Here is a 24856-nt window from a genome sequence, read left to right on the forward strand (position 1 = left end):
TGCACATGCTGAAGAATCAGCACTCGTGTTTTTCCTGCTGTAAGCGCTTTGCCTATGAAAGCAGATTGGATGGCAACAGTGCCTTTTTTCTATTCTGCTGCGAGTTCTGCTGATAAGCTCGTTGCCCAAGAAAAAAAAACACGACATGAAGCCCAGCAAAGAACTCAATTACACAGGGAGCCCTGGCTCTCTGTGCACTATCTATTAGGCTGAAAAAAATAAACATAGAAATAGATAGAAAAAAAAAAAAAATGTTTTTCCTACGGTCTGCTGAATGAACATCACTAGACGAGCTTCCATCAGTCAGCAGTGATTTCGTAGCTTAAACATGTTATATCATTAAACAAACAAGGAAGCTTTTCTGTCACACCACTGACAGCTGCTGCCAAATGGACCAGGCCCCTGTAGTTTGTAGCTGCTTTAATTAGTGTTCGAACCAAAGTATTTATAATCACAGTCATCCTCAAGGTTCTGTCTTCTGAGCTAAGGACACAGCAATGAATTCAATTTGACGTTTTGTACCAGGGCAAACATCTGCTGGGAGGTTGTGTTGAGAACATGGTTCTGCTGTCGGCCATCCTGTAAATGACAAGGCTTTTGGGGGGGGGGGGACTCTGTTCTCCGAGAGAACAAGATGGTGCAAGAACAGCTCTGCTCATCACCTCCTGACAGAAACAAGGCAGCATTTTCAAAATGGGTCTACAGTTCAGGTCTGCCATATGCCCTGAAAGTTACAACAAGCTTTAAGGTCACAGTGACTTTTTGTTCCCAGTACTGCTCCGTCAACTGCCAGATAAGATGGTGTATTCTTACTTTTTTGTTTTTTTTGTTTTTGTTTAAATCATCCTTTCTATTTGCTCAGCTTGCTCGGATCAGACTGTCATCTGTGGTCACTTGTTTGACTTGTGACAACACGAGCCAGAAAGAAACCGTGGCTTCACCTGTGTTAGATTTTCTAGAAAACAGGAACCAGTAGCATAAAATGTCTCCACGGATCAGTTCTTCTTTTTTTCCCACTACCTGTAGGCTTGAGCAGAAAGCTAATGTAAAGGACTACTAAAGCATTATATTCCATAAATTATTATCCTAGACCGGTTACATTTTTTTTAAATATCTGAATCTTTTCATGTTTTAAAAAGATTTAAAGCAGGGTTATATAAAGTATGAGGTTTAATTTTCCAAAAAGGACAAAAAAGGTTGTGCGAGTTAAAACTGAAATGATACACACACACACACACACACACACACACACACACACACACACACACACACACACACACACACACACACACACACACACACACACACACACACACACACACACACACACACACACACACACACACACACACACACACACACACACACACACACACACACACACACCTTTTTCTCTATGCTAGTAAATTGTTAGTGTCTTATTGACTTTGTTCAATGATGGCCGCTCTGTGGTCTTGCGACACAATTTTATGATCAATAAACAAATAAAACTCTGATATACAAGCCAAGAAAAAAAAATAAAAATCAATGGTTTTGTATTTTCATACGGTTTCGTATCTCTTACATAGAATACAAAGACATAAGATGAACTGGAAATAGAAGGAACAGCTAACAGTTTTCACTCAGTGATGATAGCGTGAAAGTAAACTGAAAATAATCAAACCCCTGAGACAGCAGAAGATATTCATGCTAAGATGTTCTTATTTGGGGGAACCAGTGGTTAGTGCGTGTAAGGGCATAAAAAGCCCAAAAATTAATGTGGAAAAAAAGATCTTATTTTCACATTAATTACTGAATACCATTAAGTGGTGCATGGATTTAGGTCAAACTTTCTAATTCTCATTTTCATCTCTCCATTTCTCTGCTTGGCTGTTTGGTAAACCAAGCTGCAGCTGATACCCATCAGTTCAGAAGTTGTTCTGTAGTTGTTTTACTCGGAAACCACATTTTGAGATAAAACTAAAAATCTGTTTATTATCTACAATTCAGCAAATGTAGTTGTTTAAAGACTGGGAGCTCATATTCCATGACGTCCTCTCTGGAGCGAAGCAAATGGTGGCAGCAAAGCCAGCTGCAGACGGTCAGATGACACACCCTCTTCCTCCTCTGGGCCTTTATGTGACATTATATAAAACATTCCTGAGTGCTAGTCAGGCCTGGTGTGTTTACACAGCGCTGGGTGCTTACCCTTGGCAGGGTTTTTTTTTTTTGAGCCATGCTCACGCTGCAGGCTGAGTGTGGCTAATGGGGGCAAGCAGGAGGAACAGTGAAGAGGGACGGACACACACACACACACACACACACACACACACACACACACACACACACACACACACACACACACACACACACACACACACACACACACACACACACACACACACACACACACACACACACACACACACACACACACACACACACACACACACCTCTGACTGTGAGCCTGAAGACTTTATATTCTGCTTTCTGCACTTAATGATAGTCGTCGTGTCTCATGGCATGAACACCCTCATTTCTGCAGCATGCAGTATCGAAGAATACTCAAAATATGGGCCTGGGCGCGTCCCTTCCAAGACCTCAAATACTTCCAGATATTGCTGCGTTTCAGTTTATTTATGTGCATGCTTTTTCTTTTAACCTGTGGGACAACTCCAGCTTTTCAGTGCCTATATTGAGCTAATGCTCCACATTACCCCGTCTCCTTTGCTTGCTGCTACACTCCCCTTCCTCTCCCAGTTATTTTCTCCTCTATTCATACGTTTAAAGGGCAGTTTATTTTCCATTTGCAGGGGAAATATTAATCCGTCTCTGCTCTGTGGTGGTGGCAGGCCTGGATCCTGGAGGAGGTCTATTACCTCTCCTGCCAAACACACTCCCCCTCCAGGTTGAATTACATTAATACCTCCTTTATAGCCAATCAACTGGACTACTCGTACGTTCCAAAACCAGTAAAAAATATTGAAGAAAACCTCTGTACGGAAACGGTAATCATACACTTTAATCTCTTATTCAAGAGGTCCAAATTGGTTTTGGAGACATAAAAAATGAAGCACAAAGGAGGCGACACTAAGGAGTTCTTTAGTAAAAAAAAAATAGGACATGATGAGTGTGTGTGTTAATCGGGGTTGGTGCTTAAGAAGTCGGCTGACATATCCTTAGCTGCTCAGAGCAGACGAGGAAATTAAGTGGTGAGATGCCTGACAAACACCTTTGATTTCCCTTTGATGTCTGTGTCAGCGCTGAACGGGCAAACTTCCAGAAGGAGCAGCCTCACGGAGAGAGAGAGAGAGAGAGACAGAGAGAGAGAGAGAGACAGAGAGAGAGAGAGAGAGAGAGAGAGAGAGAGGGAGGGAGAGAGAGAGAGAGAGAGAGAGAGAGAGGGGTCTGCTCTGCTTCAGAAACTTCAACGCAAATCAAAGAATTATCTCACAGCTAAGTCGAACGTGAGGAGACTTCGGGTTTAAGTGTACAAGTTGAACATGCTCTCTTTTACTGACATTTATAGTCCATTTAAAACAAGTGCTTCTTAGTAGCCTTCTGCTGATATGCAAGAAAAAGAGTGAGGTAAAACATAAAGTGGATTTCCTGGTTATGTTCAGGGATCCCATTGAAATAAAGTTAATCATTGCAAAACAACACAGCAACAATTGCTCGGCATGTAATCGTCCCACATAACAGGTCACACACACAACTGTTGACACGCGTGCACAATAACAATAATCAATAATAACAATCACACATAATTCAGACGAGAGGAACCTGTACATAATACAACTAGCATCAACTTCACCAGTGACTTTAAAACAAACAAGAATGAACAAGTCCAATGCAAAAAAAACAAAAACAAACAGCTGATAGGCAAATATAATCCTGATCAAGTTAAAGGAACAACAATCTGTTTTGAAAATATTAACAGAGTTGAGTTCACTTCAGTCAAGTTCAAAGTACAAATCTGGATCCTACTCTCTAACTACAAGAAGTTTAACTTGACAAATATTTTCTGATGCTGTCAGGTTTGTTAGCAGGCAACATATTCCAGCTACCAGTAAAGAAACCAACACTTACTAAATGTATTTATGTCTGAAAACCTCTTATTTAAGGGATAAGAAATGTGTACTTTGCCCTTTTAAAGGATGTCTCATTTGTCTTTATGATTCCACTTTAAATAAGCAGTAAGACACTGAACAGCATTCTGTGCCCTTTAACAGAAATACTAGTAAAAGGATTTAAGGCTTCAATATTAACTCAATTTCTAATCCTCTTGGAGGATGCTATGCTGCAATTTATTGTTGAAGTTGGTCATAAAGGAGAAAAAAAAATAAAATCTCCAGTACAGTTATAAATATATAAACAATCGTCAGAGCAGAGTTGTGATATAAACACATCTTCGCATCTACACAACATGTTTACTAGTTGCTAAGAGGGTGCTAATTAATGTTCAGCGTGTCACTTGTAATGTTTCGATATCTGTGAAGTATGTCGAGTCTTTTTCTCTCAGGTAGAAGGTTTTTTTTAAGCCTTGTAACGAGATCTGACAATACTGCAGCACAGCAGTAAACATATCAATAAGGCCCTGTTTAGAAAGACCCACGCTACAACAACACAGTAAAAACATTTACTGCTCAAGCTCCCATTAGTTACAAGCTAACCACATGTAGCTCTCGTTTTATACATAGCAGATCTATAAACAAATCACACACGCACACACACACACACACACGCACACACACGGAGAAAAAAGTTCAAGAAACAAATCCTCTTACCGTTTCTTTGTTGGGCAGCAGCTCTTTCCGGATCCTGAAGAAGTTTTTGCCGAATTGTCTCAACCCTTTAATGAAGCGTTTCTGCATTTTTTTTTTTTTTACAGTAGAAGAGAGAGAGAGAGAGAGAGAGAGAGAGAGAGAGAGAGAGAGAAAAAGAGAAAGAGAGAAAGAAAGGGAGAGAGAAAAAAAAGCAGTTAGTATCTGTGTAGTCAGCTTTACTGCGACCGCATAAAGTAACAGGCTAACACCACGACAAATAAAAAGAAACAGTGTTTTCCTTTCGCTGGCCTGTGGTTGAAGAGGTTTGATGAGTATCTAGAAACCTCTGCAGTTGTTTAAACTGGGGCGAAAACAGCCGTTTCAGGGTGAAACGAGAGAGGAAATGACATGTAAGGCAGACGGAGACGCTGAGATTAAAAATGTATTTTAATCTTCTGAATACTTCTAAAAACAGCTTGAAAAGCAGACTTTTTAAATATTTAAATGTAAAGAAAAGTAGACATTTAGAATAAGTTGTGGTCACAATAGAAAAGTTTGAAGCAATAACCTAAACTTCTGAGTTTTAGAGAATGAAATTGCCTCCCTGCGTACGGATGACAATTTCTATTTTTATTTTTGAAAGTATAGAAAATGTCAAACTGTTAATTTGATGACAAATACACTCTTACATGACTGCATGGAGTGGACAAAACCAAAACAGAAAATTCTACTTCACAACATTGCATTTAATCTGACAGGAAAACCAAATGTGGGCACAACCGCTTCACGTCTGAGAGCACAAAAACAACAACAGGAACAAATAAATAACAAAAAGCTGAACAACCTAAATGCATCTCTTCTCCTTTAAGAGCCACAGACCCCCAAGCCATAAAAAGCGGAGGCTGAAAACATTCATAACCAGCGGAGCAGACAGCCAACAGATTTACTTTCTTGTTCCAGAGGCGAGCCCTGTTCCTCAGTGATCTCAGCCAAGCGTTTCCCCCAAAGTAACTCCGGTGAAAAGGGGGGAAAAAGTCCTTAAAATCTCTACATCCAGCCACAGGTAAAGGAGAATTTAGGGGACAAATCCACAGCGACTTAGACGCTACACTGCTTTTCCCCCTCGTTTTTTACAAGCACGAAATAGCTTGTCACTCTCTGCTCTTCCACTACAAAGGGGAAGGCTTTACATGTGATCTTTCTGCAAGAGAGCCTCTGGTTTGCAGCAGCCTGGAAAACCCGGAGTGGATTCCGGAGCTTCACGCTAGTGTGGGGCACAACGCTCATTTTAGCCTGATCTGGATCCTATAATGCTGCATGAGCAGGATTCATGTCTTTCCTCCCACACAGGACAAGAAAAGGGCACTGTTTTCCACAACAGCCACAATCTCTCGACACAGAACCTGAAGCAGTCCTTTAAAATGTACTGAGAGATTTGGTCCAGCACACACTCAGAGGCACAAACTCAGGGAGGCAGGCTGATACGATTTGTGTGAAGAAAGGTCTTGGACATGGAAGGAGACAAGTGAAAAGGAAAGCCAGACATGGAGCCACTCCTGAGTGTCAGAGGTTCATTTTCCAGGCCATGTACAGAACATTATGTAACCACAGATTGTTTACATACCCAGCTTTAGAGGGGAACAAAGGCAAAACTTACTGAAGTGGAGCAGCCAGCTGCAAAACAAAACCTTCTCAAAAGAGGGAAAATTACAGGCGAGAAAAAAAAGGAGACCTAAATGACTGTATTCATCTCTATTATTTAGACAAACTGGATAGTTTCAAGTATAAGGGGGAAAAAAAAATTAAACGAGAGAGAAAACGTCAAAGTCCAAGTTCAACCAGACTAAATAATCAACACATGAAGCCGGATCAAAAGCCGAGTGTAAACAAGCTGACAGCTCAACACTATATCCCGTCCCGACTGTGCCATGAGGCAGCACTTTCATTTGCATTAATCAAACTGAAGGTGTAGCAGCTGATTAGCCAGTAGATGGAGCCGTCTCCAACACAAGACGTACCCCCACATCCGACACTCGTCTCCAACCATTCGAGAGGTTAAGAGGATATTACCATTTGGACTGTCAGTCAAACATCCACAGTGCGACATGAAAGCCGAGGAAGACTCAAAGGATCAACATTTGAATGATCTGTTTGACAGGCGATGACAAAACACGACCCATATTCATCATCAGGGGTTTTCTGTTAATGTTTGTGGGGAAAAAAAAATTTGAACCATCCATTAATGGCAAATTTAACAAATAATGTGTAATTAAAGTCACAGCTGATCATGTCTTGGAGATAAAGTGCCTTTACACGGCTTTCCCATTTCCAGGGAAAAGTCACAAGGCTGCAGCAGAATTCACTGACACGTAGAAGGATAATTCAAGAAAACTCTTCTCTTTTAGAAAAGAATTTAAAGGGAAGTAAAAATAACTCTAAAAAGAGATTTATTTTATTGAGATATTTTTAAAGACAGAGGGGGATTCTGTTCACGAGTTGTGAAGTGTGAGGAGGAGATTTTGTTTTCCTCACTGTCATTAGAGGACAAGTCAATAACCTGCCCATGCATCCTGTGCGTCTGTCCTAATTATGTCACCATAATTATGTTCCCCTACTGTACTATTTACACGGTCCTGTCTGTACGTCTCCATAGAGCTGTGCTGCACGCTCTCTCTCTCTCTCTCTCTTGTACCCCCTCCCTTCCGTTTTCTTTCTCTGGCTGGTTCCCTCCTCCTCCTCCCTCTCTTCACGTCGGCTGCAGTTTAAGGCTCCATTTCAGCTGCCTGGGCTCACTGCGCTCCAGCCCAGCTAATAAATCACCCGCCAATCTGCTCCCTGAATCGCTCTTCCCCTGCTCCTATTGCTCCAGCCCCGCGTTGCTAGGCGACACAGCAGCAGAGGAGGGGCTGAGAGAGCCTGAGCGAGCAAAAAAGAGGGGGGGAGGAGAGAGAGAAGCGAGCTGGGTGGAAGCGCTACCAAATAGCCTTTCGCTGTGCAGAAACAACAGGCTTCTCTCTCTGAGTGTTTTCCAGAGAACTGGCGCTTTTTTAAAACCGCCCCAAGTTTCCCCTCAGAGGTTAACAGAGAGCTATTGTGAGGCTGCAGGGGGAGACGTATAAAGAGAGGAGGAGAACGTGCAACAACTATTCATTATTCGCTATTGTGCGCGCGCACTTCCTGTTGATTGTTGGGAGTTGTTAGACTGGTTAAGATAGTGCAGACATAGGCACAAAGATAGGATCACGATGACAAACAGAGCGTGGGATCACACATAATTCCTTGCTAAATGTCATCCCATGAAAACACTGACGCAAAACCAGCCAACAGCAAACAAAGGCACTCACTCAATATGGAGTCAGTATACTTGACTGGCTGTTAAAAGCTGACCTTTCAAAGCTCACTATGTGTTCAAACCCAAAGTGGACAGAGGACAGTCAGCTGGACGGCCAAAACCAAAGGCTAACAACACTGCTGCCTGTTATGAAATATCAGCCAGTAATACGGTTAGCCATGGAGTGCAGAGAGGAAATCACAACATGAGAAAAGAAGAGAGGGGAAGAGCGCAATGACAGGCACCAGACTTCCCACATCCTCTTCACACTGACACCAGAAATCTGTGTTTGTGTTAGATATGCTGAAATAAACGTAGGCCTTACACAAGGTTGATACTGTGATTGGAGATCTACTGAAAAAAAACAACATAAAAAATACTGCTAAGAAGCAAACATCTTTGACAGCCAAAATATACAGTTTGTATTAACCCAATGAAACGTATGACATTCTGCCAACTTTTAGCAGGCTAAGTAAAATCTTCTGTTTCCTTTAGCTTGAACTGACACAAAAGGTGACGGGAAATTCCAGCACACACCCATCCTGCCAGCTATTTAGTTACTAAACAACCCTAAAAAGCATTGCTGGCACTGTACCATGGAGGTAATAAAATGTACTGTTGACAATAAATCTTTGGTGGAGCAAACAGAGAAGACAAGGGTTGTGAATGTAAAGCTTGTCTGACTTCAAAATAATGCACAGCCTCCAGCAGCAGATGCAGGGCGACATGTTGTGTCTCAGGTCTGTCGGAGTGCGTTCAACCGCTGGTGGGGCTGCTGCTCTCATCTCTCCCTCATCCCCCCCTCTCTCTGCTCAGGGCTGTCAGTGCATGCTCCAGTCATCCATCAGCTGAAGACATAGCCGGAGATAAGACGCGGCACAGTGCAGATGGCCGAGGAATAGACCTGCCGCCCTGCAGCAGTCATAGATCAGCCTCTGTGTTTCTGACACAGTGACACACAGCACAGCTGCTGCTCATTGTTTATATAGCACCTCCTGTTGGCCGATACATTATTAGCAACACTAATTCACATCAGGTGTGACAGGAGCTTCGTGTAAAGAGACAGTTTTATTCAATCAGGCTTAAAAATGGAGGAAGTGTGCAGATAGTGAGTGTGAAGGACTCGTTTACATGATCTACTGTAACATTTACTTGACATAGGAGGTTTCACTGAGACATAGAGTGTCTAAATCATTAACTGTAGACAATAAATCAATTCTCCTGAGATTGATGAAGAAAAATAATTGTTTACGTTTGCTTTACATCAAAGCTCCCGAGGCAGGATGTGGATTAAAGAAGAATTTTTTTTAATATAAAATCTGATTTAAAATAATTAAATTAAAACAATAAAAATTGTCGCTAGCTAGAGATTTCTACTGTTCAATTAAGGAATTAATATTTTTCATAACAACAGATTTGACATCTATTAAAGCTTTTATTAAAGGATTTAAGTGGTTTGTATCCAACTGATAATTGAACACAAGATAAATATGAAATAAACACAATTTGACTTGGATGCGAAACTTCCTATAAAGAAAAAGGAAGAGGGCTCGTATTTTTCATCAAAAAGATGTAACCATATTCAGCAGTGGACAGCTTCAGCCAGCGGTTCAGTCTCCAAAGAACTGATATTCATTTAAACAAAGTAACACAAGACTCTGTCAGACTTTAAAAGCAGATTGTGTTTCCACTGTTGGAAATCAAATATCGTCAGCTAATTGTAGTGTCATGTTTAAGTGTTTCTTTGGATAGGAGAAGCGTTCTGTGTTGTAGCATTATTGATGTTTCAGTTTTATAAAACCATATCAGTCGAGAAACATTCTACGCAGACAGAAAGAGAGAACCTGTGTGCTCTTCAACTCAAGTGCTTTTTGTTCCTGGTTTAAAAGCATTTTTTTCTTCTTCTGATGAGACTATTGCACAATCAAAAAGATGTGAGGAGAATTGTGTGTCTGCAGGGAGCATTGATCTGGCTGCTGATAAAACACATAAAGCAGCTGTGTAGAGGGAATGTCTTTTTCAGTCAGACTGCAGAAGAAAAACAAAACACAGAGGGCTCTTCTATGTCCGCCTGTCCGGAAACTTTCAAATCATTCACTTTCTTCATTTGCTAAATCTTAACAGCTTTCTTTTGTAGACAACAACAAAAAGTCAGTTAGATGTTTGTGGTGAAATATGTAACTTTTAATAGTTGTATGGACAGATAAATGTTTAGAGGTCGATGACAGAGTAATTGTTCATTCCAGGAATCGCACAGGGAAAGAAATGTGAAGTGATTCTTTTCGCCAGTACAAACAGCAAAAGCAACACTCGGTTGCACTTCTGAAGTCATGAACCAGCCTACAAATGGTGACGGTGGCCGTTGTGTTATCCTTCGGTGTGATGTGAGAAACGATCTTTTCTTTTCTAGAATTAGAGAGCTGAGACGGGATCGCATGCTTTGTGGCAGCAGCTGCAGGTACAGAGAAGAGAGAGCTGGCTTGGTAAGGGTGCTGCGAGAGAAGTCAGAGTGGGAAGGGGAGGGCGACAAGTGACTATTCAGACAGGCTGATTCTGTCACTCCAGCAGCCCCCACTGTCACTTTTATTCAAGTCTCTGAGAGAATGCGGTGGGGTTGAAAAAAAAAAAAAAAAAAAGCAGGCAGGAATAATGAAGATGGAACTGGAGGGGACTGTGAGGAGCAAGATGAGAAGGAACAGGCTGATAAATAAATAAAGAGCAGCAGGGGCTGATTTCTCCGAGTGCATCAAGGTCGGAGCTACATTTACACCTGTCCCTTAAGGCTGCGGGCCTGCAAAGGCCAAAGTGGCGATCACATCACTGGGATACACGTGTCCTTGGTTGGACAGAAACAAGTTCAGAGTGTTTGTGTTGGGCAGGTGGAGCACAAACTGCCCCGTGAACGCCTCGACCAGCGGACACAACACACACTCAGTACTGAACAAAACAGTGTGTTCAGGACTCCTCGGCAGCTCCAACACTTCTCTTATATAAAGCTGAACATGAGGAAACTAACTGTTAAAGTGAGCATGGGAGATCATGAATTAAAGTCAACATCATACCTGTAATATTACTATCACAACACACTATGTTGAGTCTTAATCTGAGGTAATATAACAGTGGAGCTTAGGCTTTTATATCACTGTCAGGATGTTTATGGAGTTTTTTATACAATAATCAATAACACAATGATATTTTGTATTGCTGTATATATTGGCTGATAGGCAACAAGTTAGAAACAGTGATCTCATAAAATACAAATGTTGGTATCTGATTTGGACTTTAAAGTCCAGTATGGCTGATTCTTTGCTTCTTTGTATCGTAAGTAGATGTTTAGATCTTTCTCAGTATGTGCCCCTGATTATAAGAAATACTCCGTAAAGATGGACATAGTCAGAGATCAATAACAGTGACACTTTTTTTCTCTGATTCAAAAAAGCAAGATGTGAATTACTGAAGGGGTTGATTCATTGTCTATTACAAACAGCCCTTCCTATAGTGCTGCACTAAAGCCTGCGGTCCACACGCTGCCCCCTGCTCTGAATGATCCTCTAAACGCTCCAGCAAACATGCATGAAGGCAAACTCATAGTTGGTCCACAAAAAGATGGCAGACTTCATGCGCAGTGATTTGCTGTCGTAGGCTCTGGTTGTATTCTAACGTGCTCTGCCAATCTAAATAAATCATCCACTTTTCATACACTGGATCTGACCTGCTGGACAAAAGCCTGCCACGAGCTTTAGAACTGGCAAACAAAATCGAAGAGGGAAATGAATGATTCACCCAGGAGGAGGAGAAACTAACAGAAGACATCTAGAGGTGGAGGCTTGTGTTCTTTTAAGATCTACAGTCATACAAGGCAGAACATATGCAAAGAACAAGCTCAGCGTGCCATAAAGCATCAAAGCAGAAGCTGCAGCTCTCACTCGCTCCGACATGGTGTTATCCAGCACTTTCATTTTCCTCCTCCCCGCTCATGATGGGGTGTTTGATTGGGGGGGGAGAAGGGCTGCCATTTTCTGCTTCTAGCCCTTCAACAGCTGTATAGAAATTCACATCTAAATTCAAATGGAGGCTAACATTACAAGCCCTCCATCTTTTCCCCTTTCCAGACTTCCATGCTGAAGATTTATTCTGTTCGGCTGATAAACAGGATGCAGCTGCTCCTGGGCCTTGGAGGAGCTGGAAACTAGGGATTTTTTTTCTTCTTCTTTCTTTTACTGATGTCTACTGAGACTGAGCCAACGGCCTTGTTTTAAATCTCTCGATAGCTCCCTCTAAAGACACAAATCAGGCTCTGACAGAAAGCAGCTATCAATAACAGAAACACAAAGACCCATCAAAGGAAATAGAGTACCTTCAAAATCACAGGAAATAAATTTGCTGTTTTTGCCAAATTAAGATCGGAACCTTTAAAACCATAATATTTCAAGCACAATATCTGTGTTTACACATTTGGAAGTTAAAAGGCACCATTGTCTTACCACTTCATCTTCAGACCAGCACTTCTCTATCAGTTTGGGGACGGGCTTCTTCACCAGACGCTGGAGAGCTTTTCCCGCATCGTAGCTGCTCTCGTGAAGCTGAGGACAAGGACAAACACACGAGCGTTCTCTTCAACATGGAGTAGATTTTGAGCTGTTTTGATTCATTTTATTCAGCTGATGTAACAATCATAGATAAGCAGAGAAGACTGAAGCTGATACTTGAGCTCTAAGCGCATCAGAAGAAACGCTGCGCTAAAAGATCTATCAGCCCACATGGAAATAAACAACACATTGACAAGGCAATTGCTGTGCGGCTTAAGGCTCCGTGTCACATTCAAATTGGGGAAACAGGCAGCGGTGGAGCTCCTCGTCTGAGAATAAACAAGCATCGCTCATTGGAATTGCAAATGTAGAGGAAGGTCGAGAGACAATGACCTGCCCGCTATGTTAATTTTCCACTTTATAGAGTCAGAATATAAATGCCCTGTTTATGATGATTCTAATCTCTTTCTTGTGCTTGATTTTTCTCAGTATTCATTACCATTGTGACAGACAAATCTCTCATTACGCCTAATGTGTTGTAAGCCTCTGACGCTGGGTTTACCACAGGGGCCTGCTCTGCTGGCTCAGGGGCTTTATCATTGCCCATCAAAGTAGAGCTGTGTTACAGCTTAGAAAATACAGTAAAAACAAAAAACCCCAGCAACCCAACCCAAAACCCCATTTATTTCAACAAATGTGAAAACTAAATGCATTGACAAGACTTGTTGCATGATTACTCACAGTGTTAAGTGCGTTTAATGTAGTGTCATCTCTAGAGGCTGCTAGACACCCGTCTTCTGTTGAGCCTCCGTCACACATCCCTGCAAAAGCAGCCATGCTCCTGTGGACACAACGGGAATCAAGTTAACATTCAAACAGACAGACAGAGAGAGAGAGCAAGAGAGAGCTGTTACAATGAGAGTTCATTCTCACAGATGTCTTATACACATGTCCAAACTATTGTTCACACTAAAACATGGCTCCTGCCATTTAGGGGCAACTTTTAAAAAAGCTAAAGAATCCAATAGAACAGACTCGAAGAAAGCAGCCAAAAAGTGTCCTTCGTGAACATGGTGTTGGGATAATATTGGTAATTATTCAAAAAAATATAAACAGTATGACATTAAGGCGATACTGCAAGTGGTTTTCAAGTTGAATAATTAAAATTTTCTGAATGATTAACAGCTTTTCTACATAAAGTACATTTGATAATTAAAGTTTAGGGATTCTGTTTAATCAAAATAATAAATCGCTCTCAGTTGCATGATACTGGGATTTCTCACTCACTTTAGATGCAATAGATATATTAATTTATTTTGTTTTCTAACACTGTGCTCCAACGATGTAATGAACACATTTGATGTTCCGTGTACACTCTTGTTCGAGGAAGAAAAGGTTCTCTGATCAGTAGTTTGGAATGAATAGAGTAAAGGTGCAGAAGTATAAACATGAATGAAACACTGGTAGGCATGAAAACAAATGGAATGGCTAAATATAGACTGTGGTGCAAAAACAGTGTGCGTCACAGTGAGAGGTTGTAATTCATTACAGAGTCCCCTAAGAGACTAAAGTACAGTAAACAGACAACACAGGGACCTGTAAACACACATCACTTTCACTAAGCTTATTCAGACTGAGAGTTCAAAGCGCACAAGTCTCACCTTAGATACGACTAATCACTGAGGTGTAATCAACTCTGTGCTGCCTTCAGTCAGTAACGGAGGCGTTACAGGAGAGGGGAAGGCTCGTCTGAGTCAGCGATGGTGAACAGTGTTGTACACGTTAAAAGGTCTGAGTGTGTTTTTTATAAATAGCTCCCCCTGTTGGTTTACATGTGGTGCTTCAGCAACGCCATCAGACAATACAAAATCACAGGCACGTATAATATGCAGTTGTGGAAACGATATGAAAGTAAATGGACATAATGACAGTGGAGCTTTGTTCTGGGCTAATCCTATGATACCAGCATGAAAATACTACTTTGAGGATTATTAAAGAATCTAAGGTACACAAACAGGTTAAAAGGGAAAGAGGTAACTGTCCTGCAAAGGTCTTACATGTTCTGTATTTTTTTTTTTTTTTTTTTTTAAATCTCCCTTTCACTTCCTCAGTAATACTTGTCCTTGATCTTGTTTGGTTAAACTTGCAGCCATGAAAGGTCTGAACTCCTTCAGTTCTTAAGTCTCACCTTGCGGCTCTGAGGTACATGAGAAGATCACAGTCGTTGACCCCTGGCATCCAGACCAGCTCCTCATTCTCGGTAATGGCCTGGCCACCAGGAGAGGGGAAAGGCTGCAGCTCTGGGAGCTTGGCCTAATTAGGCAGAGGAAAAAAGGAGAGGGGCAGATGGTGTCAGACTACAAATAGCATACAAGCTAAAAGAAAATATGAGCTAGCAACCCACTGTCATAGACTTTCCCAGATGGAGGCAGAGAGGAATGGGGACAGGGTACAGTCAAAATGATTCAATGTCGTAACACAGCACTGTTGTGTGATTTTCTCTCAGTTCAGTACTTTAGATGTAAAAGACTATCACATTAGGATAAATGTATTTTAAGATGTAGCATTTTCAAATGCTAGATACATGAAATGCTAAAAGAAACTTAAAGTGTTCTGTTATTACAACAGGCTCAAGTTTCACAACAGCTGAATGAGGCAAACCACACACACACACACACACACACACACACACACACACACACACACACACACACACACACACACACACACACACACACACACACACACACACACACACACACACACACACACACACACACACACACACACACACACACACACACACACACACACACACACAATATAAAGGGGGTTTTAACTCAAGTTCAAATAAGTGCAGATTCAACTCCTGGTGACAGTTGTTTTCTTCTTATTAACTTTTCTATCAAAAGTGTTAAACAACCAGCTATTTAAAATCAATCTGTTTGAGAAATGCTGAAAATAAATTACTAGATTGTTATTTGCAACTCTCTTGTGGGAGGATTGTGGTAACGCCTTATGGCAAAACATTACACTACTGACACATCTGGATTTTATTATCTGAAAAGACAAGTAATATAATTGCAATTCCTTTTGTTAAGATATGAACTAAATGTCACTCGTGGGCTGCTTGGTGATCTGTGTTCTGCACACTGACTTACTTGGTGACTAGGTCCCACTCGGATTTCCCCTTGTGTGCTGTTTAATCGCCTGAGAGGAGACAAAGAGAGAAGAATGAAACAAAATATTCAGTTGCATTTCAAAACTAGCTGATGTTTGTGTGCCTGTTGCTAAACAATTATAAAAACAACAAAGTAACACAATCAATAAAGCAGACGAGAAAAAAAACCTGTCAGAGAACTAAAAGACTGTATCCTGAGCCTGATCAACTACAAGGAGGACAAGGAAATGACTCTACTGTGTTTTTTAAGTCACATAATTAGTGTGTTTATTTTTGTCAAAGCAAACTGAAAGATTATTCTTTGTTGACTGCTCCTGCATGGGAGAGCACATTTGCAGGCCTGATGTTGTGGATGAAGCAATAAAACAGAATCCTCTAAAAGAAAAGGGGGGGTAAGGTGGGAGGGGAGGGTGGCTCTGGATGTGCAGGGTGAGCGCCTGTGAAACGGCTGCCGGTGCAACTGTGGGTAGTCATAGCAACTGCAATTTAATAATAGTGTTCCGAATCTCCAGCTGCAGCGGATTAAAGAAAATGACAAGATGTTCCTTTTGAAAAGCCTTTCCCTTCGTTGCCTAGGTAACAGTGCCGATTTTTTTTTTATAGAGCCGAGCGCAGGGCGGCCCAGAATCTGTCAGCGTGATTTGCACCCGGAGAAGCTCGCACTCCATCACGCAGACCAGGAGGTAACCTGAGAGGCTGCAGCCCTCTGGTCTCTTTACAGCTCCTCTAACCACAAAACCGCTCTGATGGGTACATATTAAACTCTCTCTTACTTTCTTTAAAAGAAAAAAATAAATAAATAAAAAAATCACTTCTCTCAGACAGCATGGAGAAATCCAGAATGTTCTGAACTATGGCTGACAGAGGTGCTGGCACAGGCCGATATCAGCTCCGGCCAAAACTGAATTTCAGCTGCAGAAAATAACCCCAGACCTTCCAATAGTGCTGCTACTCCAAAACATGGAGAAACATTTTGTTTCATTTGGTTGCAAAAATCCTCAGCAGATACGACAAAACTACAGACAAACTATCAGAGCTTGGCAGAAAACAAGATAAATAATGCTGATTAATATTAATCATGATGGTCAAATTAGTTATTGTTATATTTTAAAATGTTATAATGATGTCATAATGTTTAATCCTTCAATTTAAGCTGTTTGTTTTCCCTGTTTACTTTAAAGAAAGTGAATATGAACGGTGTAAACCATCTTAAATGCTGAATGGCTGCTGAGAAAGTTGCACTAGCGTGTTCCTGACTATGTGCGGCCGTCCAGGTCTGGTCAGGTTTTGGCAGGAGGCTGTAAGGATGACAAATGAGCACCGGCACACCCGTATAGCAGTGGTGTCTAAAGACAGCCACGTTTTGCTTTGGCAAATCTTGAGAGCAGACTTTCAGATGGGATGCTGCTCAGGACCTGAGAGGAGGAAGAATACAGAAGTACTGCAGCAATAAATTCTACATTAAGACGGCAGGTGTACAGCATACAGAACAAGCACAGTACTTACAAGTATAATAAGCCACTACATTTGACATTTTCAAACTTCCGTTTGAAAAAAACCCAAAAACGTTCTAGTTAAGATAAGGAAACAAACTAGAAGCATCAAAAGAGATCTGTATTAATTCTGATATCTTGTAATAATACGCTGGACAAAGCCTGTTGCTGAGAACATTCAACAATGTAAGCCATGCCCAGTTGTTGTACAAAACAAGTTGCGATCTAACTCAGAATTAGCACACAATCTTGTCAAATAATTACAGGCTTACTCATTAAACCCAGACAACAGCGTGACAGCCTGGTCAACTTTGTGTATGGGCAATCAAGGATAAGCCCGCCCCTCCATCAATTTCAGCCAATCACGGCGCGAGTCTGTGGCACACTGACATAATTGTAGCACAGCAAAAACAAACCCCACAGCGTGGTATGTAGGTGCCGTGAGGAGCAGCGTGTGCGCATCAGAACTGGTTGCAGAGCCGGTATTGTTTTTGTGTGCGCTCCATACGCCATGTCATCCCGATTGTAAACAGGAGCCGCAAAATGGAGCCAGAGCAGATGGTTTCTTCAGGTCTTATAAGCTTCCAAGGAACACATAAGTCAGCTTAATGCTCCCGGACACATCGCAGTTTGCAGACATGACGGCATAGAATAACATGTTGATAAACGCGGATGGAAAAAAAGGGCATTTCAACTAAAGAGGCGCACACGCGTAACGGTATGTGCTGTGCAGGCAAAGCATGCATGTTCCCCCTCTGCAGCTCCCGACACAATGTGCACACTTGCTTTCATGCTCGTTGACAAAAAAGCAGTCAGAACACATTACTGACAGCCACGCAGACAGATTGCAAACATCACACAGTTCTGTCAGACTGCTGGAAAGCGACCCTTGAGAATAAAACGAGCCAAGCGCTCGAGAAGGCACGACAATAAACGATCGCACACCTACCTCCGGGGACTGAACAAATCATCCATTTCTGACATCGAGCCCTACTGTTAGGGTGCTGACACTGTGTGTATAATGCTCGTAGGAAATAACTCCCCTCTCCCACCTATTTCTAGGTGCTCAAAATGGAGAAGCACGCATTCGCTCCGGAGAGGTGTTCACTGAGCTTGTGCTGTGACCTCAGACTGCACGTAACAGCGTCGCGAGATCGGCTCGCTGCTCTGTAGGCACAACTGAGCATGTGCTGCGACCTCACAGACGCGCACACACGGGGGCAGACAGACACGCATGCAGGATACGGAATTCATCTCTTCTCGTATGTCTGCGCCATAATAAACAGCGGCGAAATTGCAAGGCTGCAGACAGCCCGCTCAGAATACCAAAGAGGAGGAAGGGAGCGAGGGAGGGAGGGAGGGAGGGAGGGGGAGACTGAACAGGGCCGTTGAGGAGGAGGCTCCCTACCAACAACACTAGGTGCCAATAACAAGGACAGCTGCCAGTGCAACACGTGAAAACCCCAAGACATCAACAGAAGATAATAACACGGAGGGTTTGCCCAACTTAATTGTGCAACTAATTATGCAATAAACGCGTCCTTGAAACTGCAGTTTCTATTTGAGTCAGTGTAACATAACTGTATAAAGTAAAGCTGAATGTTTGAATATTCACATTAGTTGAAATCAACATCTGTCTGGATATATCTAGTGGCCATGCATACATGTTAATACAGCAGTTATAACCAACCATGCTCATTACTGGATAAGTAAGCACAGAGACTTTTGGCTATATGCATCCTTTCACTGCAGCTGTTTGATAAAGGGGACTGGAGTTACAGCGTGAGCTCTTTATCTAGATCAATCAATCATACATGTGACTAAAGCAGTCTCTCCTTCACATCATAAGTAACAACTTAAGTGTTAGTTCATGTTGAATATCTACTGAGAAGAGTAGTTTATTCATAAACCACATTGACAAGTTTCACGTTGATATTCCACAGGGCTGTTTAACTTTAAAACAGCGCTCATCCAAACTTGTCATTTATTCACCTCAGCAGAATCACAAACTATCATAAAGCAATGGGGGAGGTTTGAGGCTCATTCACAATAATTACACCACACACTCTGTGCACTGCGCACACTGACACAGTTAAGAGTAGAAAGCATCATTAGAAACAACTCTGGGAAACCTAAGCCAGAAAGGCAGAACACTCATTTGTACTCAAACTCAGAAAAACGATGAAATGCATGAATACAAATGATATCCGCTTATCACATGTAACACAAGAACACAAAAGATTGGACTTAATGTTTCCCTCATTACTTTGTTATCTGAACTGGATGATAGTGGGAGTTTGCCTGTTGTTGTATTCATATTTTAGCTTTTGAGGAAGTGTTGGGACATGATTAAAAAAAAGCTCATCTTGTCTTTATAATATCACCTACACTGTTATTCTTATTTAATTTCCCGTCACTTTAATCTGTAGTTGAACATATTACTGCATTAACTGAGAAGTCAAGTATACAGGAACTATTTAAATTATGCCTCTTCTGTTTTGATAAGATGTTTGGAATATTATTATTAATTTGTTTAAGTTTCTTTTATCCAGATAGGACCGTAGAAAGAAGGAAATCAGGACAAAGAGTGGGGGATGATGTGGGATAGGAGCCTCAGGGCGGACTTGAACCCAGGCTGCTTGCTTAGAGGACTAAAGCCTCGGTACATGGGGCACAACCTAACAGACCGTGTGCACTCCTTGGATCATTATTCAAGTAAAAATATAATAAAAACAACCATAGCAAGTCGTCCCCTCTTAATTCCTGTTTTCCTTTGTCCTGTGATTATGCTGCATGGTGTGTGATTTTGTGTGTTTTTGACATTTTGTTAGAAAAAAAAACATCACTTTGGCTTCAAAGAACTATGATGGGCAATCTTTATACATTTCTGACATTTTCTTTACAAAACTTCATTGATTATTAAGAATTACTAATTGCACTCATATTTCATTTAAAAGTGTGTCATATTTGTGCTTAGTGGATCAAGCATTTCTGACCCTTGGCAGCATTATAAAGGGTACAGAACCTGTGGAATTGAGTGGACAGAAAGCTCCTCACCTGGTCTCGGGGTTATATCCAAGGATATAGAAAAAGGAGTCGATGCGGGCTTTGAACTCCCTGGCAGCAAAAATGTCGGAGAAATGGGAAATGTTGCATTTCCCCCTGTGTGAGAGAAGACAGGCTTTATTAGACGACAACAACTACATGACAAAGTGATGCCCTGGCAGGAGCAGACAAAGGCCTAATTAGACACTCTCGGGGCGCTCGTCTGTTGGAGGTGACAAATTCAGCTGCAGGTATCTTTGTGCCTGTCGGTGCCTGCTGACTTTTCGACAGACATCAGGCTGCTGAAACCCGTAAACACCAGCTGAACATGTCAGCGATGCCACAACCTGAAGTGTAGGAGACATAAGTATAGAGATCTAGAGGAGGAATTTAACCTGTGTGTTTCTCTACCTGTCCTATATGAACACCCTCCAGTGAGCCGAGGGGGGCGCTGAACACATCTTGATATCATTTCCTGTTTCTAGCAACCTGATGTCTGGCTCTATCAAAATAACGGACATCACAGGCATTTGGAGCAAAGCTGGCGGGCAGAGAAACCATATCTTCCTCCTAGTGAAAAGATTAAGGGGTGATGAGAAGGGCTGTTTTCAGAGAGCAGCGGCATTACAGCATCCCGCTGGAATTCTCTCCCGTTTATCTTAAGCTTGGAGAATAAGTCAAATCAAAGGGTTCTCTGTGCTGCTAATTTGCCCTGAAATAAGTGGTTTCTGAGAGACGTGGCTTTGGCTTCCCGACGCTGTGCTGCTCACAGATGGTTTTGTTTAAACAAAAAGGGGGAGTTGGAAAGGTGGGAGGGCTGGTCAGACAGAACTGGATGAAGAGTCAGAGACAGGAAACACAGAATGAACTCTTAATATCTGATTTCACGCCGGGAAAAGGATCCAGCCCGTCGAACTCCTCGTGACATGAAGCACTGAGAGCGTGACTGCAGAGGCTGACGTGACAGATGTGTGTACAGGGGGTTTGTGTTTTCAGGGAGGATAACACGAGACATGTTTCATTTGCAGTTTTGTGTCTTTACACAGCGAATCTATTTCTACTGCGGCTGTTACAGCTTAAAAACACAAAACATTTCAATCTGTCTCTAAATGTTTTACCAATAAAACTTTACTACAGGATTTCTTTAGAGTTGGTTCAGGGACAACTAGAACAAACTGAAGAGAGATCACAGTGATGAAACTCTGCAGAAAAAAAGAACATCAGGATATAAATGCATGCGTCTAAAATGTCAACACTTTACTTTTCTGTCATTTTGAGGTATGTAGACTTTTCTACAAGGTCAGCCATTTATGCGTGTTTATCAAATGCTTTAGAATTAGAAACCCCGTCACACTGGTGGCTGTGAATAGAAATATGGAGCATATAGCCTTAAAGCCCTCACTATAAGAGTACCTTTTCTAAAGTTAGCATTAATATAAAGAATTAACCTCTCTGCCATGAAATTAGTTGAACAGATTTTTTTAACCACAACCAACATTTAACATGCATTGAACAAATGGCAGCCTGCTTTAATTTAGTGATATATACTGATATTAAAGTGAAGTGTCTTTTTTGTTCTTACTTCACAGGTGTCACAATAGTGGTAGATGTCAGTAAGTCAAATCAAAGATGTGGCTGTTTGAGCTCTTTCACAACATTTTTTGCTTGAAAGAAATGACATCTTCAATCGATCGTAAAGCTCCCAGTTTGGCAGTGGGTCTGCGTGTGGACAAATGTGTGTGTTTACCTGAGAGCAGCAGCATGATAAGTGTCCACATAGTCCGATATGAAGAGTTCTCTACTCCTGACCACAGGGTCTGTGATCACCAGCTCCCGGCCAGAGTCTGTGCAGAAAGGAAGAAACCATGTTACTAAATGAACACCTACATTTCAATTAGTATTTATGACAAGAAAGAGACAGAGTTATGTCAGCATTTGAACTCACTAAATAATAAACTCATGAACACAGTTCTGCCTACAAAGTACCAAGTAACTCTGTGGAGATTGACATTATGCCACATAATTCAATAAATCCAATAAAGAGCAGTCTCCTGAGGAGAGGACATAATGTTCTCAAGTGAAATGACCCTTCGGGGGTTAAGACGTATCAGCAGCACCAAGTCGAGCCAGTGCTCAGTGTAGACAAACGACCCGAGTTGTTGCAAGCATGTGGCCATGGCGCTCCGGCCTTGTGACTTCAATTCTAATAATCCCAAGTCTCTGCTGCAAGGACAGACTGCAGATAAGAGAGCACGTCAACACTGAGGCTGTTTCTGGAAACAGAAGCAGACTGTGTATACTGGATGACCTTTATGGCACTAAAACTTGCATTCCCTCTAAAAACAACTGATACTTTAAAGATAGTGGTAGTGAGGGAAAACAGCACAACACCTGCTGAAAGAAGATGTATTTCCTGTCTTGTTTAAAAGCTTTGTTTTACACAGGATACACCTGATGTTGAAGGTCAATGCAAGTGTTAGTGTCGTGACAGGGAGACTCGCATTTGAAAAATATTATATATATATATATATATATACACACACACATTCTGTAAGTATCTATGAATATAACACTGTTCAGAGAGAGGACACAGTCCTTTTATTGTCTGCAGCAAAACACAACTCTTTATAGTCGTGATTTATAGAACAACCATTGAAGTTGTGTTTTTATTTTTGGGATGAGTTCAACGTTAACAATGTATGAAATCAACAAGTGGTTTCATACGTTTTTAAATGACAACAATTACATTTCTTAATTATGAATTTTGTAGACAATACAATTTAGTGAATCAAAAGAGGCACTTGTTTAAAATCCTAATCATAACACATCAACTGAATATTCAAACGATTACAAATCAGCGCCCCCCCTGTCTTTTCTTGTCTGTGAAAGTGTTTGAAAGCCAAGGCAGGGCTTCTGCATAGATGTGTATGTGTGATGGGTCCTCTGGCACTGATGCTATTGAGAATTTGCGCTCAAGGGCCACATAATATCGCGGGTTATTAACACTTGACAGTGCAACTGTCTGGCCTGAAGGAGTGTTACCGGGGGAACAGCACGGAGCCACGGGATTGGCTCGGCTGCCAGGGACACCATCTTCTGGCTTCTGTTTGAAATGCAATTCACAGCTAGCTCTTACATCTCCCAGCAGCTCAGATAGCCGAGGCAGGTGTATGGGTGTATTTGTGAAGGAGAGAAATTGAGTGTTGTGTCACAAAGAAAGTATGTGTATTTGCTTTCTGTGTGTGTGTGTGTTAGTGTGTGTGTTTGTGTGTGTTTGTGTGTCTGTGTGTGTGTGCTTTTCCGGGAGTCAGAGGCAATCTCACCGTTCTCATTGTTGCGATCCTGCACCAGGTGCTGATAGACAGAGTCAGGCACCTCTGACTGGCGGTAGTACCATTTCACATTCATCAGCAGATGGTCCCGTTTACTCTGCAACATGGAGAGACATACAGCGAGTGAGCAGCAGGAAAAAAAACAAAACAAAACAGAGAAAGATGAACAGACATAATTTTTGTTTGATCACAACGTCACAAACCAGCCTCTTTGTAAACAGTGATGCTGTGCAGACACGGTTTATGACTCGCACAGGCTGATGCCAAAGAGCACGCGGAGAGACCGAGTCAATTAAAAAGGGATTGCAGAGCATTTAGAGCCTTTATAAAGTAAACAGTGGGATGGCTGTATGCTGGAGGCACAAGAGAAAAGAGAAGAATCATGAGCGGGATGGATGTGTGTTAAATCTCCTCCTTGTGGGTTTTATCACTTCATGACAATGTTTTAATGAACGTAATAAACGATAAGGGCTGTAAAGTTTACACATGTACAGTTGTTGTATTCTTTATCATACTTGGGCTTTTATAGTCTAGAAGTGCTGCCACTCACTGGCCTTTTCATGAAGTGCACGTCAGAAAAGGCTTGTAATCCCTGACATGACCAACAAGTGGCAGCACTGCGGTGTGAAGAGAGCTGCTCCAGGGCCAGTCAATGAAAACACACAGAGGGAGGGGGGAAAGGGTGGAGGGGGGAGGGGGGAAGGGTGTAAGAAAATGGCAGAAACTGAGGCCAGCAGTGGGGTGAGGGATGAAAAGGGCAAAATACTGTTTTCATTTCATGTTGTAAAATATTTATTATGCCTTCGCATGAGCCCAACTGGCCGTCACAGTGGTTTGAAAGAACATTAAGGAGACTGCCGGGGCTGGGGTGCTGGACTGCGACACAATCCTATTGGCCACAGCCATCTTTATTAGACAGTCGGTTGCAGTGCACAGTGCTGTGCAAACCGGCTGAAACACCTGCACCACCAGTGACACCACACATGGAGGACAGAAGAAATGAACAGATGGAAAAATGTAGGAAGGAAAAAAGTTGCTCATAATTTGACAGTTTAACATGCGCTCTTTCCAAGCTCTTTGACTGACTTTTTGTGTGTGTGCGTGTGTGTGTGTGTGTGTGCGCGCGTGCACGCGCAGAAACATGAGGTCAGGGTAAAGTTATTTAAAGCCTTTAGAGTACATTGTTCTGTTATGTCACTG

General features: G+C 41.8%; 1 protein-coding gene across 4 annotated transcripts in view; it reads right to left on the reverse strand.

The window, feature by feature from the left end:
• The window catches only part of rerea (arginine-glutamic acid dipeptide (RE) repeats a), a 118661-nt gene that overhangs the window by 13171 nt on the left and 80634 nt on the right, over positions 1 to 24856 (reverse strand). For 2 of the 4 annotated variants that reach the window (XM_079360568.1, XM_079360567.1), the window contains exons 5-12: positions 23648 to 23753; positions 22072 to 22168; positions 20337 to 20441; positions 15767 to 15815; positions 14794 to 14918; positions 13347 to 13446; positions 12561 to 12659; positions 4767 to 4847 (exon numbers count right to left, since the gene is read on the reverse strand). In XM_079360568.1, the coding sequence (XP_079216694.1) occupies positions 4767 to 4847; positions 12561 to 12659; positions 13347 to 13446; positions 14794 to 14918; positions 15767 to 15815; positions 20337 to 20441; positions 22072 to 22168; positions 23648 to 23753 (762 nt within the window). Of the gene's footprint in view, positions 1 to 4766; positions 4848 to 12560; positions 12660 to 13346; positions 13447 to 14793; positions 14919 to 15766; positions 15816 to 18228; positions 18434 to 20336; positions 20442 to 22071; positions 22169 to 23647; positions 23754 to 24856 lie in introns of those variants that run through there. The other 2 variants (XM_079360570.1, XM_079360569.1) reach the window with 2 other exon arrangements.

Source organism: Symphodus melops (genome assembly GCF_947650265.1).
Source record: "Symphodus melops genome assembly, chromosome: 13".
Taxonomy (NCBI): Eukaryota; Metazoa; Chordata; class Actinopteri; order Labriformes; family Labridae; genus Symphodus; species Symphodus melops.